At 39.9% G+C, this 23,627-nt stretch overlaps 1 protein-coding gene across 11 annotated transcripts in view; it reads left to right on the forward strand.

Moving 5' to 3' along the window:
- szt2 (SZT2 subunit of KICSTOR complex) overlaps positions 1-23,627 on the forward strand; it is a 117,416-nt gene that overhangs the window by 47,850 nt on the left and 45,939 nt on the right. For 4 of the 11 annotated variants that reach the window (XM_051377725.1, XM_051377726.1, XM_051377730.1 and 1 more), the window contains exons 48-56: positions 1,405-1,523; positions 1,785-1,949; positions 3,770-3,854; positions 17,467-17,646; positions 19,662-19,877; positions 20,680-20,879; positions 22,181-22,347; positions 23,216-23,313; positions 23,471-23,603. In XM_051377725.1, coding sequence (XP_051233685.1) covers positions 1,405-1,523; positions 1,785-1,949; positions 3,770-3,854; positions 17,467-17,646; positions 19,662-19,877; positions 20,680-20,879; positions 22,181-22,347; positions 23,216-23,313; positions 23,471-23,603 — 1,363 coding nt within the window. Of the gene's footprint in view, positions 1-1,404; positions 1,524-1,784; positions 1,950-3,769; positions 3,855-11,384; positions 11,436-17,466; positions 17,647-19,661; positions 19,878-20,679; positions 20,880-22,180; positions 22,348-23,215; positions 23,314-23,470; positions 23,604-23,627 lie in introns of all 11 variants that reach the window. The other 7 variants (XM_051377721.1, XM_051377724.1, XM_051377723.1 and 4 more) reach the window with 3 other exon arrangements.

The following is a 23,627-nucleotide window of genomic DNA, read 5'->3' on the forward strand; positions in this document are numbered from 1 at the left end:
GAAAATACTGGAGTTAAAATAATACACAGCACTGTAAACAATTATCAAATACTTCCTAACATGGTATAACACAGCGGGAGCATTTTTTCATAACTGAGCATGAAAGTTCACTCTTAATTTGGAAATCAAGAAAGTTAACTTTGGGTCCATTTACCAGCTTTTTTCAGAGCTTTCAACCACATCTCGTGCCTTTTATCAGTGGATGGAGTTTGCACAGTTGAAATGGAGAAATATCTAGGTCATGTGAGTACCACTGCGCTATCTCCATAACAACAGAGCAAACTCTGCTGAGCACTTGTGCCAGTCACACGGACGCACTCTCAGTTCCATTTATACTACAGTTGAGGGTCCGTGTCTGTCTGGCATTACACACTGGCGCACCCCACTAACACTAGTGTGGTCTGACCGTGAGACTGTATGATGTAGTGTCTCTTTGAATGGGGGCAGGGCTGAGGTACACACAGCACAGAGACCCAGCAGACAGTGCAGCTTTGGCCAGATTCACTCAGAATCTAGCACCTTCTGCAGGGTTGTGCGGGAGTGTGGCAGTGTCTATTTGTGCTTTAGAATATAACCGCTGTGAAACAATCAAACTGATTCACTGCCTTGTTCTCTGCGCTCTCTCTCTTCACTCACTCTGTAGTTTGTTACCACAGCTGCTCTCTGTTGAGCCAGGGAGCATGTGTAGTTGTTGCGCTTTATATGTGTTGTGCGTGTGCTCCAAAATGTTGGGCTGCATGCACCCTTGATGTCATGCTGACCGAAGCGTACCCATGCAGAAGCGGAAAGTAATAATTTGCCTGAAGGCCATGAGATGTGGTTACAAGCTCCATACATTTCTAGGGAATTGACCTTGAGTTAAGATTATCATACATTTAAAACAGTATTTTAAAAAGCAAATAGAGTTTGTGTTACTACTACTTTTTTTTTTTTTTTTTGGACTAAAATGGACCAAACTACATGTATGGACACAGAAGATGAGTGGAAAAGTTGCTCAAAAGGCCAAAAAGTGACTCAGCTTTGACCTGATGGTTAGACAAGAATAACACCCTTGCAGCTCACTTCCTTTTCTGCATCTGTCCTGCAAAATATAGTGGATATAATGTGGAAATTGCAGGGAATGTAAAGAGTTAGTTTATTCTTGTAGAAGAATCTCTAGAAGAAAAAATCTGAACTCAACTTCTGCTGCTAGCTTTTGTTCCAAGCTTTATACTGTACCATTGAATGGAGACTAGCTGTTGCAATACAATCAGATTCCATACTTAACTTAATAACATCTAATGTCTGTTGCTTCACTCAGGCCATTCAATCACCAAAATCCAACCACATGTGTATTATACTAGCCTGAACATGTGTATTTGCAGCATGAGGGTGATACAGAGATGTTGTTCATTGTTTGCTTAGGTCCAGAGATCACAGATGAGCTGGTCAAGGTGCTGCGCAAGCGCCTGGATGAAACCACCTTGGACATCATCACTGTCATGCTTGTGAGGAACTGCAAGCTGACACCGGCTGACGTAGAGGTAAATTGCTTTTTTATGTCTGCTGTAATTTGTATTGAAAAATTTGGGGGGGGAAAGCACTGCAATGGGTTTGTGTGAGTTTATTTGTGGCTGATCTGTAGTTCTGGGTACATGTACCTGTGTGGGTCAGTGAACAAATTGCTTACACTTCCAGAATTCTGGGTTTTATTCTCACTGGGGCAGCCTGAAAACTCTTGTATGCACTGAGTGCTACTGAAAATTGCTTTGGGTAGAAGCCTTCACTAAACGTTGTCTGGTCAGTTCATCCAGCCATCAGGATCTCCCGCCACTGAGGTGATGAACTTCAGCCTCCCCCAGTACTGCCTTCCCTGGCTGCCCGCTGTGGCTCACTACCTCAGGCAGAACCTCCTCATCTTCCTGCATGTTCCCAAGTACACAGACAGCAACACGGCACACCACTTCAAGGTATATTCCAGACAGACGTTTGACATGTAACAGGATGTGTTGAGTGTAATGTGTATCTGGCTCTTTAATGTACATTTTACATAAATGCCTGGAAAAGAAAATAACTAGAATTCTGAATATCAAACCTTTTTTTTGAGATACAGACAGAATGAGTTCATGAAAATTCAGCTTTATTACATCTTGGGTCTTATTTTGTAGTTTTGCTGCGAAATAGGTGGTGCTAGAAGCGTGGTGGTGTAGTGACTACTCACAGAGCTAATTTGTGAACTACTGTAAGTGGCGAGCTAACTGTTAATCGTGTCCCCCATTGGGTTGTTGAGTACCATTTTGAAGCCTTGAGTTTGGCATTATGGTCATCACCGTGACAGTTTGTCGGAGCCAGCAGAGGTGATGTACTGGGAGGTGAGCTGCTCTCTTGGCTGTGCAGTTTCAACTCGTCCGTAGCAGGAAACAATAGTGGCTCGCCTGGTCACACACAATCTTGTATTCCCGATAAACTCATTTCTGGAGCTCCCCCTGCTGGCCATTACATAGAATGCAGATTTAAGACACTTTGGTGTTGACTTCCTTCACTGACCCTAAAGCTCTGTCCATTATATATACTGTCAATGCTGTTAACACACTAGCTAGCCCGAAACATGCTATACTGAACAATATTCCAGGTACATATTTGTACTATTGAATGCTAACTGTTATGTGTCTTTAGTGGAGCAGCTTATACCCCATTAGAGGGGGGTTATATAAAAGTAGATCGAACACAGATAACAGGCTATGATAGCCAGTGACGGGGAAGCTACCCTGAAAGCATAGCTTTATAAGCTACCAATGACTTCACACTGGAAGAAGTTAAATAAGAAGAAGAAAAAAAAAAATCATACTGACAATGTACAGCTAGCTAGCCTGCCTCCCAGGCTCATGTCCAGAGGGAGGGCCTGGGGTGGCACTAGCCACATTTGACTTCCACTCCGGACTGTCTAGCGTGTGCGGGGTGGAACTCTTAAAAGTTAAGTTTTGGTGATGCTAAAACTGGCATGACTATTTTCTCATCCTGTGACCCACAATTCTTCCTTTTGTAGACATGCCCACTTGATGCTAATCCCATGCAGTTTGGGGCAAAAAGAATGCAGTTTTTTGTGTTGTTTTTGTGTATTTGAATATTTTAGCTGGGCTCCATAAACAGTGATGGAATTGCAGAAATTTGGGAATGACAGAAATGTGAGACACATACGGTACTTCATGCCATCACTGCATAAGTCAGTGCCCCACTTGTGCCACCTCAGTCAAAAAACTCTGGAAGCACCCCTGCTGCCTCTGCTCGAAGTTAAAAAATAAACCTCTATTTTTCTATTTTCTGAAAGAGTTTCCCATTTCATCTGTGGACCAACTGTTCAAATCACTCATCACAAGTGGGTTTCTGATAGCTCTCACTCACACATAATCCTAGAAACTGTTGCGGTGTGCCCAGTGTCTTAGCAGCAGTAAAAAAGCCTGGGTAATAAAAAAAAAACTAAATAAACAGTCAGCCTGATTTTTCTAAGTCCTCCAATTACTTTGAATGATTTGTGTAAAACATTGTTGCCTGCAAATCAAAAATGGCTCCCTGCACTGATAGATGACAGTTTGTCATATGCAAGTGCACTACAAACAGCTCTGTTTAAACTGATCAGGATTAAAAATGAATAAATCCGAGATCCCAGCTCTGCAAAACTGGCATTAAAATCAGTTTGACAAGTCTCATTGATGTTTTGATGTTTTGAAATAAATGCTGACTTGTGTGGTTTGATTCCATGGACTGATTTGCTCTCCTGTTCTGTCTGCAGCACTACTTTCATTTGAGCGGCAACTTGCCGGACGGTGATATCTATCTCTACAATAAACCTGGAGGCCAGGGGACGGGAGGCAAAGGTAATCACATTCTGCCAGGCCAGCATGACCTCTGTGCCACCAGGTCTCAGTCTGTGTGTCTGTCTGTGTGTCTGTGTGTGTGTGTGTGTGTGTGTCTGTGTGTCTGCTGTCTGTGTGTCTGTCTGTGTGTCTGTCTGTCTGTCTGTGTGTCTGTGTGTAAATGGTAAATGGACCTGTTTCTGGACTACTTCTTGAACATAAGATGCATGTACCATGTTGATGCTAAAATGATAATAATATTTATAGAGCACTTTCAAAACCCACGATACAAAAAATAAAATAAGTCACAAAATGATCAAATTTGAAAGGTACATTTTTTTTTCACTCATGAAACACTCTTATATATATAGAGTATTTGCTGTTTTTTCTGTTTTTAACTTAACCCTAACAGCTTGCAAACTAACTTTTATCGGTACTAATTTGTGTTTCTACTGTATTTTGCAAACTGTGACAATTTGCAAACTGCTTTGGATATCTGCCATTTAAAAAGGCAAAAATATGGGCCAACAGTGTAATTGTATGTGCTGTTTAGAAGGGTAGTAAGGAAAATGATTGTGGGACAAACAACAATAGAAAAAGTGTAGCTGATACAGGTTTTTATATGCCGAAGGAGAATCCAGAGCACTTCTGGCACCATTGTTGTGTTTTCCCATTGATTTGTTTTTTCCACTCACCTTTACATTAATCCAACCACAACCCTGAAGGGAAACTAGATAGCAATTCTCAGGATACGGCACAGTCCTCATTTTAAAACAATCGACCATTCCCCTTTTTGCTCTGTGCTCCAATAGTTGAGCAAGTCTCAGTCGGAACCTTTGTCAACATTCTCCTTTCCTGTATTTAGTATGCTATTTGCTAGGCTAATCTATGTTGAAAAGACAAACACAGTTTGAAGACTGTTAAAAGACAAACGCGACGTAGTCACCAGGATTCCCACACGTCCTGAGAACCCTGGAAATTTAGAAACTAGTTTTCCAGTCATGGAAACACCTGGAAATTGATTTAAATTACCAAATATCCTGGAAATGATCTATGTTGTCCTGGAAATTTTGATTGTATTTTAGCCTGTGCTGTGGCCAAATTAATGTTGCGGTAAGAGGAAAACTGTAGTCCGTTTGAAATGAGGAAAAACACCCAAGCACGCCACAAAAACTAGCCTTAAAGGGGAACCTCGGCAGATTTTTACCCTAGTCTTGATCACTAGAGGTCACCGAGTACAACATGCCTTTCAACTCATACGTTGTGCAGAAACCGTACAAAACAGTACTGCCTACCTGTTTTTCCACCGCTCGCTTCACTGAAAGCCCAAAATAATCGATCACGGAGTTAATGCCTTCGCAACGAAAAAAAGTTTATTTCCCCCTCAAAAATGTCCATGTCTTCACACACTGCTCTCCGATTTGTACACTTCCTGCAACAATTTCTTCTTCTGCGTTAACCTGCAACAAGTGAAATCCCACGGGACTTCAGCGCGGGACTTCAGCGCGGGACTGCTCTCGCGCTGAAGTCCCGTGGGATTTCTTGTTGCAGGTAAACGCAGAAAAAGAAATGAGTGGAGATCAGAGGTGTTCACAAGGGAAGAAGCTTGGAGTAAGAATAACGTGTGTTGTTGATCTACTGTGGAGAAGAAATGGTTCGCGTTTGTGCCTTTCCAAATGGTGGCAACAGAATGAGAAGGTACAAGTGCCTACACTTTCATCGTCTACCTTTCCATGACCATGAGATACGGCAGTTGAGGCTAGGTGTTATTCAGCTGGATGTGCAAACTCCCATACTTTGACTTTACTTGACTTTTCCATCACTGAGTGAATGTGTGTGCAAGGGTGAATGTGGCACGTAGTGTAAAAGTGCTTTGAGTGGTTGGAAGACTAGAAAGGCGCTATACAAGTACAGGTCCATTTACCATTTACCATTTAACATCTTCAAAATGTGCTTGTCTTTTCAACATAGATTAGCCTAGCACATAAAGAAAGTTGACTGAGGTTCTGACAGACACTTGCTCAACTGTTTTTTGAAGCACAAAGCAAAAAGGGGCGGGACTTAGGAAGGGTTGATTGGTTCCCCACATCAAGGACATCGCAGCTAGGGTGGGTGTCATTTCATGCCTGTCAAATGAGGTGACGCTGTGGGTCCAAAGCTCAACAGCATGTTGAACACTGTTACAGTGAATTTTTTGTCTGTTTTTTCCCTGCCCTGCACTGTTTGTTGTATTCTCATGTCTGTTAGACACTGCAAATTATTCTTCTCTACCTTTTGCTTTCTAAATGCTGAGCCCTCAACTCCTTCTGAATGATCCCCCTCTCCCCAAATTCTAACATGGACTCGGATATGTTGGTTTGTCCAACATATGTTTGCCATTTTAGTATTGAGTATTGGTTGTCCTTGTTGATACAGATGCAGTACTATATTGGTGGTCACTGTTGTTTTGTTTGTTGTAGTCTTGTGTTGAGACGACACATCGGTTTGACCTATCAGCACTGCTGAAGATACCTGGAACTTACAGTCCGTATCACCTCCTGACCAGTGCCCAAATCTAGGAACTCAAAAGCAGAACCTGTCACATTATGTTTTGTTAAGTTCCCGCAGTAGAAAAGGCTTAGAAGTACCCATGTTGAAACTATGTAAAGAAACTGAAATATTCATGTTTAATCAGGACAGGAAATGAAGTTCACCGGATCACAGGAGGCAGGTGTTTGATACTCAAAACATGTTCTTATCTAACTTGAATACATCCTCTTTCTTTTCTTTAGTCTTTGTTTTTATCCCTGCACCATTTCTAGACTGATACGTTTTCTTCATCTACCTCAGAGATGTTAGATAAGTTCTCTTTGTTTACTATGAGCAAATAATTGATTGGAACCTTTGCTGTAACCTCAGGCTTTGGCTTAGCTGTAGAGTTTTTCATTGGCTCCTCTCTCCTATTGTTAAGCTGCTGATTGGGAGGCAGTATGATATCATAGGATATGCTGACAGTTTCCTTTCCTATTTATAACCCCCCATATAAAATTCAGAACACGTTTCCCTCTGCTTGTCTGGCAAAGCATAAACTACTACACTCTGTTTCTCTTCACTAGCACTCTCAGTGCTAATTTCTTTGATGAGCATCAGCACAATTATTTTCCTGAGGTTTCTCTTTCTACTCCTTCTCAGTGTGCACCAAACCTCACTAGACACTTCACACATTTCTCTCTCAGTTTATACTGGCCTCTTTTTGTTCCACTCAGTGTTATTTTCAGGCATGTGTCTGCATTTAGATTGCCAACCAAATTTGTTCTCTTCTCAGAGATGACCTGCCTGTTGCTGGAAAGATTTTAGCTGTCTTGTTTGGCGTATGTGCCTGGTTGACAGCTGCACAAACAACACGCAAACAAGTGTCGTTTACCTCCGCAGGGAGATTGTATGTGACTAGAAGGCCTGGGTTACCAGTGTTACAATGTGGTTACTCACTCATGAATGCCAGGTGGACAGTCAGTGCAGCATGTCATTTCACACTTTTTCCTTGGTGTTAACACAGGATGTCTGTCTTAAAATGTCTTCAATAGGATTTCGACTAGGGTTGTGTATTGGCACAAATGTGGCGATACGATATGTATCGCAATAGAAGGGTTACGATTCAGCATACTGCGATATGTGACAATACTGTAAACAAGGTGTTATATTGCCGATTTAAAAAAATTTAATTTTAGGTAACCACCATATGCATAAAATCATCATTGTCGTCCATCAACATGTATAAAGATGGACAACATGACAGCTCTCCAAAAGTGAAACCAAAACAGTATAGGTCATAAAGCCCGCTGCATCCATGTTAGCTGATAAGACATGGGACATGGGCCAAAGCAAAAGATTTGATTGCATGTCAAATGAGTAGTTTCTGTCCCTCTGATGTATGATCAAGTGTTCACTTTGGTTTTAATTACTTATTTGAAGCTATATAAAAGGGGCTTCATGTCATGAATGACAGTTGAGTCCTTCTTGTTATTAAGTCGTCCATGGGCAGGACTTCGGGACATTTTTGCTTCATTTTTATACAGTGGTGGGAAGCGGAGATGTGATGTCCATCTTTTAAATGTTGATGGTTTAAACACAAAAAACAATAGTTTTTGATCGTCGATACAATATCACAAATCAAAATATCGCGATACTCAAGTGTATCAACCCCCCCCGTAAGTTTGATGATTCTAAAACCCTGCGTACAGCAATGCTGGTGAGGTACTCCCAAACGCAAAAAAGAGAACGGCACTGAAAATGGCCTTGTTAAAATAGATCAATGCCAAAAGAACTAGGGTTAGGGTTATTTTGTGGTTAGGGTAGGGTTAGGGTTGAACTTAATAGTTAACAAAGACTAAACTTATTTTTAGGTGATTATACTCTCAATGAAAACATGCATACCTCTATTTCTGACAATAGATCCTTCTAAATGTTACACACTGACCCTTTAAAAATTGGTTGGGTTAATGAAGCTAACTTTACTTGTATAAAGTTGCATTTTTCAGTCTCGCTGAATGGGTTTTTTGGGAGAACTTGTATTGATCATGCCGTAACAACTATAAAACGAAATAGGCTTTTATGATAAATAAAGACTAAATGAAGTTCAGCTAAGCTCTCAGTTGTGTCACTTTCCCTCTCAGTATATCTCCCTTACAGTCAGAAGTGATCGATCCTACTTCATATTGCAGTACTTTCTCATTCATCAACATGCTCACGTCATCTGCTGGCATTTGAAGTCAGTTAAAGGGGAATGCTGCACAAGCAAAGAAACCATATACAATCAGACTGTTTACCCTCAGTACAGGAAAAAGTGTAAGAGGTGTGGACCCGAGTCACATGACTTGGACTCCACCATTTATGAATCTGAGTTTGTTTAAAAGTGCTTAATAGGAAATAAACTATATCATATATAATATTTCATATTATTCAATGTATAACAATAACTGTAAAGAACAACAGATACAACTGTACAATGAACCCAAACAGTGAACATAATAACTGCAGGAAGTTTGTGTGAAATGCAATTTGGATGAGTTTTGAGCAGATTATTTCCTATGAATATTTGTAGAAACATTTTTATACAATTCTCTGCCTGTGTATACATTTTTTAATCTTGAATAATAATCTAAACTTTTAAAATAACAATTTCCTTTTGTCATATTCTATTCTAAAGCTGTGAAGCTTTGGCAACCCCTAGTGGTGGTCAGGACCTCCAGGTCAGGAACCACTGTTTTAGAGTTTTCCAGTAGATCAGGATTGTGGTTTTACTAGATCAGAACCAAATATGGATGTTGAGTACATGAAAGTGCAAAAGCATAGGGTGTCCAGTAAACCATTCCTGAATGTTTTTCTGTTATGGAACCGAAGGACTAAGAGCTCAGCTAACGACATAAAATACAGTACTGTTACCAGCTGCAGTGTGCCGGGTGCTCTCTGGGGATACTCATTCTTTAGTCTCTTTGAAATGACCTCTCTGCGCCCGTCAAACTGTAAACATGGAGGCTGACATGAAAAGTTTGTTACTTGCTCCTGTACTCATTCGACTTGCTGTCTAACTACTTTTTAATTGCTGTGCGGAGAAGCTCTTGACTCCATCTCATTAGTTTTAGCAGCTGCGGAATAAGGTGCTTAAGTTATATCATGTTAGCTGATCCCTGCCCCCTGTGTGTGAAGGAATTCTGTCAGTGTCACAGCTGAAGGAGAGTTTTGGCAAGCCTAGAGGTGCCCATACTCGCACCTGTGTTTCCTGCTCGCTAATTAATGAGGTGTTTTTCTAATGACTCTTTTTCTAATGTGTAAGCTGAATCCCAGCAGAAGTACTTAGATTTAGACTGGTGAGAATAAGGACCAATATAATAGCAGACCTTGACAGGGATAGGAAAATAGATATTTATTATAGTAGTGCAGTGCCCGTTCAAAACGTTTCTGTTTGGAACTTGCTGATTGCTTGCCCTCTGGTATTCCGCTTGCAGCTTTCTCAGTATCACAAACCTGCAGAGCTGGAGAGCCCCCGCATTTTACGACATAGCAGTTTCCAAAACCTGAGCCACACCAAAATCATTAATAATATTAATATTAATAATTATTATTGTAATTTCTGCTTCTTTGTTAAATTAATTGACTGAATATAGACCAAAGACACGAAAAACAAAATGTAAATAATTTTATGTATTAAAAATGTAATTCGAAATTTAGAGTATGGACTGTTATTATATGGACTGCGTTACCGCAATATCATTACTATTAGCAGCAGGTTTTTTCAACAAAACTTTCACTATATCCTGATAGTAGTACATTAGAAAGACAAAAATCAGGTTCCTCTGGCTCTTCCTAGTGCTTCTAATGATATTTGCAAGAATCCAACCAATCACCAGCAAGAAAGATAGTCGATTGTTGAGTCTCATTCCCAGGTTGTCAAATACCGATGTTGGGAATGAGACCCAACAATCAGCTATTTTCAAGCCAACAACCCAAAATTTTTTTTTATAAAAGATACTTACTGCAGCCTAAAGTTACACCTCAAACTAATTTCAAAACTTTCCTGGAACTCCCTCTGATTTTTGTTTTTTGGTCTTTTTATGATCATGGACTCTCTGTAAACTCTGAAGTTAAGTAGGGTTATGCTGTAGTACAAAAATTGACAAATAGACCTCTTTCAAAGAGGTGGATAACTGAGTTTACTTTGGTTTACCCTCACTAAACCCCTGCTCCTATTTACCTGCTTATTTAACAGCATCAAAACAGGAAGGAGGTGGTAAAGTAGTCATGCCCACCTCTTGCTTGATTTTTTTTGGGTGTCTAGGCCAAGTGTGGTGGTGTGACACATAATTTAACTTTCATGCAGGTCTAAAAACAGCTTGAAAACTACAACGCACAGCGCAACAGGGGACCGCACACCAGGCACGCCGTACCATAGGAAAAGGGCGATGTGTCTCTATTTGATCGGCCTCTTAGAATGCATTTTACATGAAACAATGGCTATGGATTTTGACCCATGACATGTGCATGATGGCTGCCTTGGGTTCCCTATGTACGATTGGATCGTTGGTTATGTGCATTGTCAGAAATTAACATGTCCACCAAGCAAACCTATGGTTAAATAGCAAGTGTATCTCCGACTTAATAATGATTAATACAGACAAACATTAACTATGAAATCCAAACATATCCTTACTAACAGAATTACCCCCAGTGGTAGTATCATACCTATATTGAGAAGAATGGGCTGAATGCATCACAGACTGTAGCCATTTTTGGGTTTATCCATCCATTCTCTTTACTTGACTTTTCCATTCTTTGGGCAAAAAGGAGCCTATCATACCTATGGACAGTTGGTGCAAGTGGACAAAAACCACACGCACGCGGAGGAAAAAATCCATGTAGACTCCACACACGAAAGGCCCTGTGACCTTGCTATGAGGCAACCTTCAACTGCCACCCCTGCTTGAAGTTTACTGATGTTAAATTGGATTGTAAGTGAATAAATGATACTGGTACATCCCTAATGCTGTTCTCTGGGTGTCTCTAATGTTGACCCAGGTACCATGTCGGAGCTGGTTCAGCAACTCTTCCCACCTTCTCAGTTTAAAGGTACCACCATGTCTTCTTCTGTCCCCTTTATAACCTTTCACAGCCATCGTGTTGACTGAAGCCCATGCTGCTGCTGGCCCCATGTGCTCTGCTCTTGGCCCTTTTTCTTCATGGCATTTCTTTGCAGTGCTGTAACTCCTTCAGTTAAGGCTTCCCACAGCATATATATTCTTTTTTTTCTGTATTCATCTTTGAATTGCCTGTAGATTTGGCATGGACCTCCAAGGTGCATGAAGTATGGTGTTTGAGCCAGTGTTTCCCTGCTGTTACTGTAAATTTGTCCTGGACTGGCTTTTGTCACACCGACTGCTGTTTCGAAGAAGCTAACGCAGCCACAATAGGTATTTTAAATACACTGAAAATAGACTCTCCTACTAAATAAATATCAAAAAATATTTTGAACAGACTTATTCTCTTTGGACATTTAGGGTCCTGTTTTTGTGGCTGCGTAACAACCAGAGCAAGCAGCGCTCCAACAATTTGGAATTTTCCTTTGGTGCCCAGCGTAGAGAGCATGGTGCACAGGTGAGATTTCAACTCAAATAAGGCAGAGCATTTTCGGTGGAAATTGGGTTTAGACATTGAATAAACACGCCAGAAACACATCTAAAAAATCTAAATGATTTTCTCTACATTTAGATTATTTTATTTCGGGTAAGGCTAGTGGTTTATGATTTAAATGCATTCTGAAAATGTCACCCTGTGTTTATGTACTGTATAGGAATGGTGTGATAGAGTAACTGTGTGGTGGAAGATGCCAGCCTTGAGTTGACACGGTCAGCTATCATGAGCAACCAGTAACTAAGGCAGCATGGGATGGATAAAGCGTTCCATCTACAGCTAGAACTGCATTGTCCATTTTGATATGCAGATTGTCTTTCATACTGCGTTGTTGCTTGAACTTGGCTTGAGCTATTTATACAAGTAAAGTTGCAGCACCAACAGGTTCCTTAACATAGCACAGAACATTTTGCATCGTTCCTCACCACTCGTACAATAATGCAAGCTTGTTAATGCGATCAGTGGCTTTGCTTGTGAGGCCAGCTCAAACTTGTGTAGTTCTTCCATGCAGATCAAATTTTATGGATTTTATACATTCTAGTTGGGTGAGAAGTGTTATGGAAGCTCAGTATTCATGTTAAATTACCTATCATTAAGCCCTGCAATTGTTATCAGGCTGTGCCATCATTAATCTGCTGAGCTCTCTGACAGGAGACACCATTTTCTAACCCTTACCTAATGTACCTTTAAGCTGTCTTTCTTCTGCCACCTAAGCAAAAGGAAGATACTTGGGAGCTTCACCTAGCCCTGTATCTACATTGTATCTGCTGAGGCTACTGGCTTTTGAATTACCATCCCTGCTTATCTAGCCCCACTGCTTTTACAAACAGCTACTAATCAGCAACCCCGGCCAGGCCTTGTCCACCCCACACCACTGTCTATCTAGATCCACCATTGTTATAAATAGCCACTAATTAACCCTGTCCTGCATAATTCGAGATGGCAATAGAGCTTTATGCTATATATTGATTTTGCAAACTAGCTTAAACCAACAATAGCCAATGAAAGATTCACCAGTCGTCAGTGCAAATGGTTAGCTGGTTTAGTCCATTTTATGTCATTTCAATAGTGCTCCTTTCAACACTTCAAATCTATAATCTGGATATAATGTTGCTTTTATTTGGAAGTCCATCAACCAAAACCTCTGCTATGTTGACGGAATATCCTCATTTACGTATTCTCCATCTGTGAATGTGTTCCCACATTCAGCAATGCACTCCAAAATATTATAGCTGCCCTCTGTAATCTGATTTTTTTAGGTACACAGTGTTTTCCTTTGCTTAGCATGTTTCAACACTGCCATCTTGATTGACGCAGCTTTATCTGACTCATCTTTTAAGTTTTTGTCAAGCGTAATTTTGAAGCTAAGTATAACACTCAACGTCTGACACCACATTTTCTCAGCAAAGTACACAACTTTGCTGTGAAACATCCGTTGTCCAACTGGGCTGAAAAGGCCTGTCAGATTTGCTTGCCATATTGTGTGCAGATTATGGCGGTTTGGTTTCCTCTTTGCCATGTGGTTACTGGTTACAGCACGAGGACCACTCAGCATGAATTGTGCGCATTTTTTTTGTAGATGGAGATTTGACATAACATCATGTCATTGCTAATATTACTTATAGTTATTATTACTAGTATTATTACTACAGTTACTATTATTACTATAATCACTGCTCATTGTCCCCCTGGTCGAGGCAGACGGCCACCCACCTAGAGCCGAAGGGTCTGTCCTAGGTTTCTGCCTCTTAAAAGGCAGTTTTTCCTTGCCCTTGTCACCAAGTGCTAGCTCACGGTGGTACTGTTGGGTCTCTGTAAATAATGTTATAAGTGTTCGGTCTAGACCTGCTCTATTTGAAAAGTGTCCTGAGATAACTTCTGTTATGAATTGGCGCTACACAAATAAAATTTAATTGAATTGAATCATGTCAACATTAAAGGTCCAGTGTGTAACATGTAGAATAGAATATAGAATGATATTTATAGGTGTTTTCAATAGTATATAATCAGAATTGTTGTGTTTTCGAGCCACTTTTATCTTCAGAGTGAGTGGGTCCTCTTCTACAGAGTCCGCCCCTGTTTCTACAGTAACCCAGAACAGACAAACCAAATACTGGCTCTAGATAGTTCCTTTTGTTTTTTGCGAGTTTCTCGTCCATCGTAGTTCTCCTACAAGCTCGGAAGCAGAAGTGACAAAAGTACACACATTCTATACTCAAGTAGAAGTACAGATACCGGACTCTGGTAAAAGTAGAAGTTCTGATTCAACTTCTTTACTCAAGTAAAAGTGAAAAAGTACAGGCTCTGAAATGTACTCAAAGTATATAAGTAAAAAGTACTTCTCTGAAGGACATTTCTATCGGCTGTTTCTGCTCAAAGGTAACTGAAACTTTGAATAGGGTCAAGCTTTCCTCTCTTGTTTGTTTTGTCTTGTTATGTCTTTTTTCTGTCATGCGTGATCTGTTTCAGTCTTAAAACTGAGGTAACAAGCCTGTTTGGAAAATCGGGAGTACAGATTTGTGTACAAATTTAGGTTGTAAAAGGAAAAAGTCAGAAACGTAAATACTCAAGTAAGGACAGATACCTGAAAAAACTTATTAAGGACAGTAACAAGTATTTGTACTTTGTTAAATCCTACCTCTGCTTGGAACGCAAGCAGTATTTAAATGAGTGCAATCTGCAACTTCACCACTAGATGCCACTAAATCCTACACACTGGTCCTTTAATCTGTTTTATCACTAATCTAATTTAGCAGCTTGTAATTATAGGGCCACACTAATGTAATATATAACATGATAAGTATTGTAGTGTTGTATAGTATTTGCTTTCCCAAGGGCCACTGAAAAGGGCTTTGCATGCTCATGCTGGCTGGCTGTGGGTCATTGTTGCACTTTTTGATCTGAAAATGTCTTTACAGCATCTTGATTGATTATTTGATTTTTTCTTTGTCATTTGTGCACTATCAGTTCAATTCTACGGAGCCCCTAAAGGGATATGGGGGGAAAAAAAAAATTAAACGTTTCTCATGCTCCAGGATACTTTCTCGTGAGCACCAGAAAGTATCTCGTGCTCACGAGAAACCTTAGGTTAAGCACAGGCAGTTGTGCTTCCTGTGCGTATGCCTCTAGGCTCATTGACTCCGATCTCCGTGGTCAAATCAGCTGCACAATTTCAAGTGTTTCATTTATATATATGTGTGTTATATTCTCAGCATTATGGTAATTGCGGAGAAACAGCGTATTCACTTCCGGTTTTCAAAATAAAGGTAGTAAGAACAGTAAGCTATAATTCGAACCTACATTTAAAATAAAATATGTTACATTAAAGTGTTTCATACGACCATGATGAATAAAAAAACATACTTAATATCAAGTATTTCTACTGCACCAATGTGGAGAAATGCCAAAACAAAAGTTCCATATTTGTATCTCCAAGTGGCATCTTTTCTCATATTTGAGCTACTGTAAAAACACATTGCTCAATAATTCCTCGCTATGGATGGTATATTTGACTTCTACACATATAAGACTACAAGTATACTTAATATCAAGCATTTTTACTGCACCACTTCGGAGAAATTCAACAATAAAAGTCCATATTTGTAAAACCAACAACCAACGTTAGCTAAAGTTAGGTTCTCTGTCGCTGAGAGCTTGTTTGACAGCCTGGTGGTAGCAACTGCATGAGCATGTGTTGTGGCAATCAACACATGGCTCATTTGAATATTAAAATTAGCCATGGGTTGATAGGTCAGGACACGAAAATGTAACTAATGAAATTACTTATTTTGACACAGCTTTTTTGACACACATTTTTAGCCAATACGTATTAAACTAACAAGGTAATGTGTCAAAAGGTGGACCTTTTTTGTTATTTTCTCAAAAGGAGGACAAATGAGTGTCCGGCTTAAGGCTGCGCCTGCAGCCAGACAGGGCATTTAAAAGCCGGACTGTCCGGCCTAAAGCCGGACGAATGGCCACTCTAGTAACGGCTGGCTTGACTGCAGTTAATGAGCCTAGAGGCATACGCACAGGAAGCACAACTGCCTGTGCTTAATCTAAGGTTTCTCGTGAGCATGAGAAAGTATCTTGTGCGCATGAGAAATGTTTAAATTTTTTTTTTTTTTCCATGTCCCTTTAGGGGTTCCGTACAAGTAATAGCTTCCCTCTCATAGTGAACGGATAATGATATGGTTTTATGATTTTGGTGTATATATTCAGTAGTGCTGTCAAACGATTAAAATATTTAATCGCGATTAATCGCAATACTGTCATAGTTAACTCGCAATTAATCGCACATTTTTATCTATTCTAAATGTCCCTTGATTTCTTTTTGTCCCATTATTTTTTTCTCATTTTAATGCTCTTATCAGCATGGAAAAGTGGATCGGCTTGCTTTGTGCAAATGTTGTTTTTATTGAAAAGTCATCCATTGTCGCCTGGCTTTGACGAGGGGGTGGAGAATTCAGCTATGTGCTTGGCCATCAAGTGGTATTTCAGACTGGACGTGCTGCGATGATAGCTCAGTTCACAACGACAAAACACACAGATCACTTTGGTCTTGTCAATGGAACCATTTGGCAACTTTTTAAAAGTAAACTTTCCATTCAGAATATTATTGTCATCCATTTTGGCGTCTCGCACTCGCCATCCACTCAAAACGTAACGTCTACTACTCTTAAACAAGTGTGTGCGGCGTGCCTGTTGTTTTGTATCTAGCTAGATCCGGTGTGGTGTTTTAGTTTTTCTAACGTTACTAGTTGTTGAGCATGTGAAAAAAACTACAAAGTGTGCTAGGTCAAATCGAATGTTAATTGAATTGAATTAAAATTGACGCCGTTAAAATTGGGTTTGCGTTAACGCTGTTAATAATGCGTTTAACTGACAGCACTAATATTCAGTTAATCAGATTTTGATGAAATATATATATATCTTAGTGTGATTAAACTAGTATCGGAAATTTTACATGCTAAAATGCATCTGTGTCTCATCTCTGTCTGTAAGAGACAGGAGGCAAGACATCCACCCCCCTCCATGCATGGCACTGCTTACTCACTGTGCAATAATAGCTGGTGTCAAAGCTAACCCATCGCTGTCTCACACAAGTGGTGTTATGAGGTGATGTGATGAGGCTCATGAGAATGAGGATCACAGGTTGACTGCCCTTTTCAATGATATTAATGATGCTGTGACAAAAGAGAAGGATAAGATGACAGACACTATGGCAATTAAAACAAAATATTCCCTTTCCATTTTTTTTTATACAAATGGTTATTTGCCTATTATAACCCCAAGGCTGTATGAAAATTGTTTCCTTGTCACGGATGTTTGTATGATTGCGAAGGAAAACAAATCATTTGTGACTCTGAAAGCAGCAGAAATTGGAATCCTAATGAGCCGACTAGATTTCAGTTTTTAATGTTCTGTATAAGTTCATTGGTCATTGGTGCATCCCTCTGCTTTTTTTCAGGAATTGCCTGCATCGCCCTCTCATTTGTGGACGCCTGTGGTCGTCCCCTTCAGGTTCAAGCTCAAGACTGTGCCCGACCGCAGAGATCAGAGAACTGCACAATCCCCCTACATCGTGACCATTTCGATGAGCTGACCACTGTGGGTAAAGTGTACTCAATCAACGGCATCTCAGGTGCAGGTAAACACAACAAATTAGCACTTGCACCCTGATGGGTGGTTAGAGTCAGATAGAGGATAAGGAAGTGACAAAACAAATGTAGGTAAAACCAAATAAACCTTCAGTGCAAAAGCAGCCAGCAAGAAAGTCTTCATTTTAGTCCCTAGTCCTGTCATATAAAGCTAAATAATCGGTAAAACGTGAACATGCTCAGTTTACTGATGACATGAAGGTCATGATTTAATGGAGCCTTGAAGCAGTAGTGTGCCTAAATGTCAGAAAATGCAAGATGAAGCAAAAATGAAGGTCCAAAAATGTCTCTAGTAATTAAGTGTAGCTTTTTCTTCTTCACCCTGCATGCATTTGTTTTCATTGAGTTGTCACATATTCACACATGAATGCAATTACTGTCCCTAATGATATGGTAAGGTAAGGTAGCGTAAAGTCAACTTTATTGACGCTGAGAAATGAAACTGTCACAACAGTGTGTCTGTGTATATATATATATATATATATATATATATATATATAAATATAAATAGTATAGTTTATAAAATTACTTTATACAGTGCAAAGCATGAGAATGGAACTACCCAGTGACCACGTGGTTGAAGACTTACATCATAAAGAAACAGCCATTGCTAGGGATGAACCGATATATTGGATATATTATATATATTTAACATTGTATATTAGTTACAAGGTTTCAGCAAGTGCCAGGAATCATTTCGTTGTATAAACTGCACTAATTTTGAAATGGATTAATTACAGTAATAAATGTTGAGCTATGTCATTGGGTAACAGTCCGGCTGTTAAAAATTTAAAGTCTAAATACTAAATGCCCCGGAAATTGAATGAGGAGTAAATCTTCCTGATTAATGAATACAACTCTTTAATCTGAGGAGAATATTGTTCCTGGAGGCTAAATTTGTCAATGTGACACTGCATTACAGTGCCATAAATCAAAATTAAATTTTAGTTTTGGGAGCTTATTAATATAATTGTGTTTTGTAAAGTGTTAGTCATACTCTGTAGTTGGTGTTTCAACAGAAAAGAAATGCCATACAAAGACTCCAGCTGTTTTGGAGATTAAAAATAGAGCCATCTTCCAATGGTGGCTTGACTTCATTAAAACATTACTGTGCAGTGACAGTCATAATACATGTCCCCATCTGTGCACTAGTATATAGTTTGAAGACATGTTAATCAAAGGTTACCCAAAGTATTAAAAGTGCATGATGTGAAATGTTGATGAAACACTGGTGGGATCAACGTAGAGTGTATGAAAGAAGCAGCAGAGAACAGAAGGCAGGAGAATGAGCATTATTATTTATTCATCCGCCTGTACAAGTGAAGAATCATTGTCTTGTACTTTCTGTGTTTTATGTAACTTGAAGTGTTTACTGTACAGTATATGTCCTGTGCTGTTTTTATATTTCAATTTAAAGAAATGACACCATGGTGGAGGTAATTAATATGCTTTATCTCAGGTCGGGGGAACAGTTAGTACTGCTGATCCAATATTAAACGCAAAACATGTCATTTCTGCCCCTATGGGGTCTCTCACGTCAAAACAATAACAAAAGATGAAGTTTGATGGTGTAGCGTGGAAGTTGTTGTCTTGGCATCATTGCACCACCATTGCCGTCATTGCAGTCAGCTTCTCCCGGTTAGGATTCCTTCAGTGTTCATGGTTCAGGAGGTTTCTACCGGGAGCCCAATTATCCACAGAGGTCTCCTCCTCTCCAAAACAAACTGACTAACTGATTAAAACTGCTAAAAACACAGAATAAAGCAGCTCCACCTTAAAAATCAGCGCTTCTCAGACCCTGTTTGGGTGGACAAAGGGCATCCCAGAGGGGATACGATCTTATTTATCTATTTTATCTATTTTAAATCTACCATTTATCCCCTTTTAGGAACTAAAACAACGTATTAGGTGGGTAGGAGTCAACAGGATTTTCCTCTCTACTGTTTTGTCTAATGTTTTTATCCATTTTTATCGATGTCAAAGTGTTAAAACATACCTATCCTAGTTGTGTCTGTTTGTCTTCCAACAGAACCACAGCTGTATGTGCGTTTTGACATCTGGGAACAAGGCAATGTCAGTCCCTTACAGCTGAGTGATAAACTGCAGGGGGCGTTGCGTCACGCACTGTGTGACGTTGTCATGGAGCTGAGAGTCTTGCCAAATCCTCTTTGCCTGGGGGCGCTCTGCCCCACAACCAAAGCTCAGAGAGAAGAGGCTAAAGGTGAGGTCATCACCAAATGGTTATTTGTTTAATTGCATGGGGAAGGGCACTGTATAGCATTAAAGGGCCAGTGTGTAGGATTTAGTGGCATCTTGTGGTGAAGTTGCAGATCGCAACACCCTCTCTGCCCCACAACCAAAACTCGCAGAAAAAGCAAAGATCCTATCTAGAGCCAGTGTTTGGTTTCTCCGTTCTGGGCTACTGTAGAAACATGGTCTCCACTCCCTCAGTCGATAAAAACAACTCATTCTAAGGTAACACAACGGTTCTAATTTTTCAGGTGATTATATTGTAATGAAAATATTACTGTCAATATTATATTCAATTTCTGACAATAGATCATACCAAATTTTACAAACTGGACCTTTCTAAGAAAAACAACACCCTAAAATGTAATCTAATGTAAACCCGGTTGAGTAATGGTTAATGGACTGCACTTCTTAAGCTAGTTCTTGTTGTTTGACCACTCAAAGCACTGTACACTACATGCCAGTGGCTGCCATGCAAGGTTCTAACTGCTCATCAGAAACATAAAGCATTTAGACACATTCAAACCAATGCACAGTATCAGGAACAATTTGGGGTTCAGTATCTTGTTTAAGGACACTTCAACATGCAGCGAAGGGAGCAAGGGATCGAACCGCCAACCTTCTGAGTGGGATTAGTGGACGACCCGCTCCGCTCTACCTCTGAGCCACAGCCGCTAGTGGAATTTTAGTTCAAAGGGACTCAAAACTACTCTGTGACATAAGATGTAAATTTTACTTCTTTGTGGTCATCTCTTTCTGAAATGTGTCTTTAGGACTGTTGATTACTTTGCCTGAAGTGAAAGAAGCTAAGGACAGCCCCAGACAGCGCAGCGGCTCACGGGTCTTTAAAACCAGCCCTTCTCCTATCACCTTAACCCAAGCTGTGGTTGGCATCCCTGTGACAGGGACCAGCACACCCGAGTCCACAACACCCACCAGCAAGAGCACCCGCCGTAGCTTCTGGGACATACTGGTGAGCTTTCATTGTGGCTCTCTGCTCTGTGGTGCTTTAGTATTTATTACAATACTTGACATAACATATTATTGTAAATATATTGTAAAAAATCATATAAATACGGTCTAGACCTGCTCTATTTGAAAATTCTCCTGAGATAACTTCTGTTATGAATTGGCGCTATACAAATAAAATTGAATTGAATTGAAAAATTAAATTAATAAAACTGTAGTTATTCTTTGATTTTCTTTTTAATTTTCTAACTGAAATAATAACACCTACCTTCCTACTGATTCAGTGTTTAACCTCTGTCTGTTTATCATTAATAATTTAATACCAACAGACCAAAATGTCATGAACAAATAAGCCAATCTCTAAACTGAACTTGATCAATGTATGTATTGATTTTAATTAAAAACCAGAAAAGTCTCTTATAGACCTTTTTCACAGCAGCCATTTTGACATGAAATAGTAGGGTAAACACAGATGTTACCAATCATACAAATTAAGGATCCATTCCATTTAGTGTAGCTGGGCCTTTCCAGTGAGCCAACGTGCACAATAGCAGCACCTTGACTCTGTTTGACCTGAATGGAACAGAACCCTAATTAGTATCATTGGTAACACCTGTGTTTACCCTACTATTTCATGTCAAAATGGTTGCTATGACAAAGGTCTATCTTCATAGACTCTGCACTACAAAACTATGGGTCACTTCTACTTCTTCACTTCTACAAGTCCTGTTCCCTGTTCATGTTTTACCTTTAGGCCCTATAAGAAGACATACTGTATATTACCAGTGTCCATTATTATGCAGATGATACCCTGCTGTACAGGGACAATCTTGGACACTCAGGGCTAGCTTTCTGGGGCATATAAAGCTAATATTCATGTCATAGGTCATGGAAATGCAAATTCATTAACTCTGCACCCTAAATCATTAGCCTACAACATGGCCAAAAACTGCTGAAAACTTCATGACAACAATCTCAGTCTAGACCAGTATGCAAGTCACTGGCTATTTGTAGGATTATTTTTATATCAGTTAGCATTAATATCTTTTGAGGAACGTCTTGCTACATTTTAGACTTTATATGAGCCAGTGCACCACCTAAGACTTCGGATGGAACCTTGTTTGTGGTTTCTACTTTTCACAGAGCTTATATCGGTTATTTGCGACTCAAATGTGTCCCATTCAATTTTATTTGTATAGTGCTAATTCATAACAGAAGTTATCTCAGGACACTTTTCAAATAGAGCAGGTATAAACCGAACTCTTTGTAACATTATATATTTTATAACACTTTCCATTCTTGCAGAGTAAGCCAGAATCATCAGAGCTTGGGAGCCCTAAGACAACTGACGACATAGTGCAAGAAAAAGGAGAGGAGGGACGAGCAGCACGACGAAGACACAAGACGGAGAACGTGAAGCAGCAGTGGAGCCAGGAGAAAGCTATCGCTGTGGAGCTGGAGCAGGCTCAGAGGTGGGTTACAGCTGCAACTATATCAGTAACATCACTGCATTTAATTATTAATAAAGCTGCAAAGATTTGACTTTTACTGAAAGAGATTAATCAGAATCTGCATCTAACCTGACTAAAATAGAAAGTGTGAAATGTACATGTATGTTTTTAAAGCAATCAATACATTTATTTATTTACCCTGTGCGGAGTGTCTTAGTGGTATGGTTTTCTGTCCAACCAAAATATAGATAGATACATTTAGAGACTAGCTGGTGAACATAGTGGACCATCTAAAGTGCTAGATATTTTAAGACTTGGTTGAGACCAAACCAGAGCTGAAAGGAGAGTATTTATTAGAATCATCAGGATGACACAAACGTGTGTCCAGATGAATGACAATGTTACTCTATTCTACTGGATGTTGAAGTAGGTAAATGTTTGCATGTTACACGTTCTCCATATTAACTCTGTCATGACACCAACTCTTTGACAGTACTGTATATAGAATAGACAGAGCTTCCGGGTCTGTGAAGTGAAGCTAACGTGGCAATTGTCTTAAACCATCATTCTGTGTCATGGCCAGCAGGGGGCAGCTCCATTGGCTGCAATACAAAATGAGAGCATGCAGTCTTATGGAGAAATAAGCCGTTTACGTAGCCGTGTGAGCCGTATTTCAGTTTTAAAAATAACCAGAACCAATTGCTAATGTGTGAAAACTCACAAATGTGAAAATGTCATGTGAGATCGAGTTGTGAAAGCCAAAACTCCCAGCACTTGACCAAGAAATCACTTATTATTGACAGCGATCAACAAGCCCTTAAACCTCTTTTACTTCTATTGGGCCTGTAAAGCTGTCTTAATGCAGTAGGGATGTTTTGTTGCTGTGTAGGAGGCAGGTGTCTCAGCTGGAGGAGGGAGATGTGGGAACTCTGCACCCCATCTACCAGGTCACCTGCCAGCCTTGGATCACTTTCATGTCTAAACTTGGTAAGTGTTATTTACTTCTCCTATATTTTCTGCAAGAATAGGAAAACCTTTATCAGAAAGACAGCATCTTCAGGATGAGATATTTTATATTGTGTAAGCTGAAGTACTCACTCTCTGTATCTCTGTTTTTCCCTCTGACCTGGCTGCTGGTAAACAGGCTGCCCTTCCATTCAGCAGTGCACTGCTGAAATTGCTTCTCACTTCCTTCTGCCTTCCATCTTGGCAGAGATTGTCAATTTGGTCAGTTCTCTTGCCAGTGATACAACAGTGAAGGCATTTGAAAAGAAAAGGTGAGTTGTTTGTGCCGAGTATGA

Source organism: Dicentrarchus labrax, unplaced genomic scaffold, assembly GCF_905237075.1.
Source record: "Dicentrarchus labrax unplaced genomic scaffold, dlabrax2021, whole genome shotgun sequence".
In the NCBI taxonomy this organism is placed as follows: domain Eukaryota; kingdom Metazoa; phylum Chordata; class Actinopteri; family Moronidae; genus Dicentrarchus; species Dicentrarchus labrax.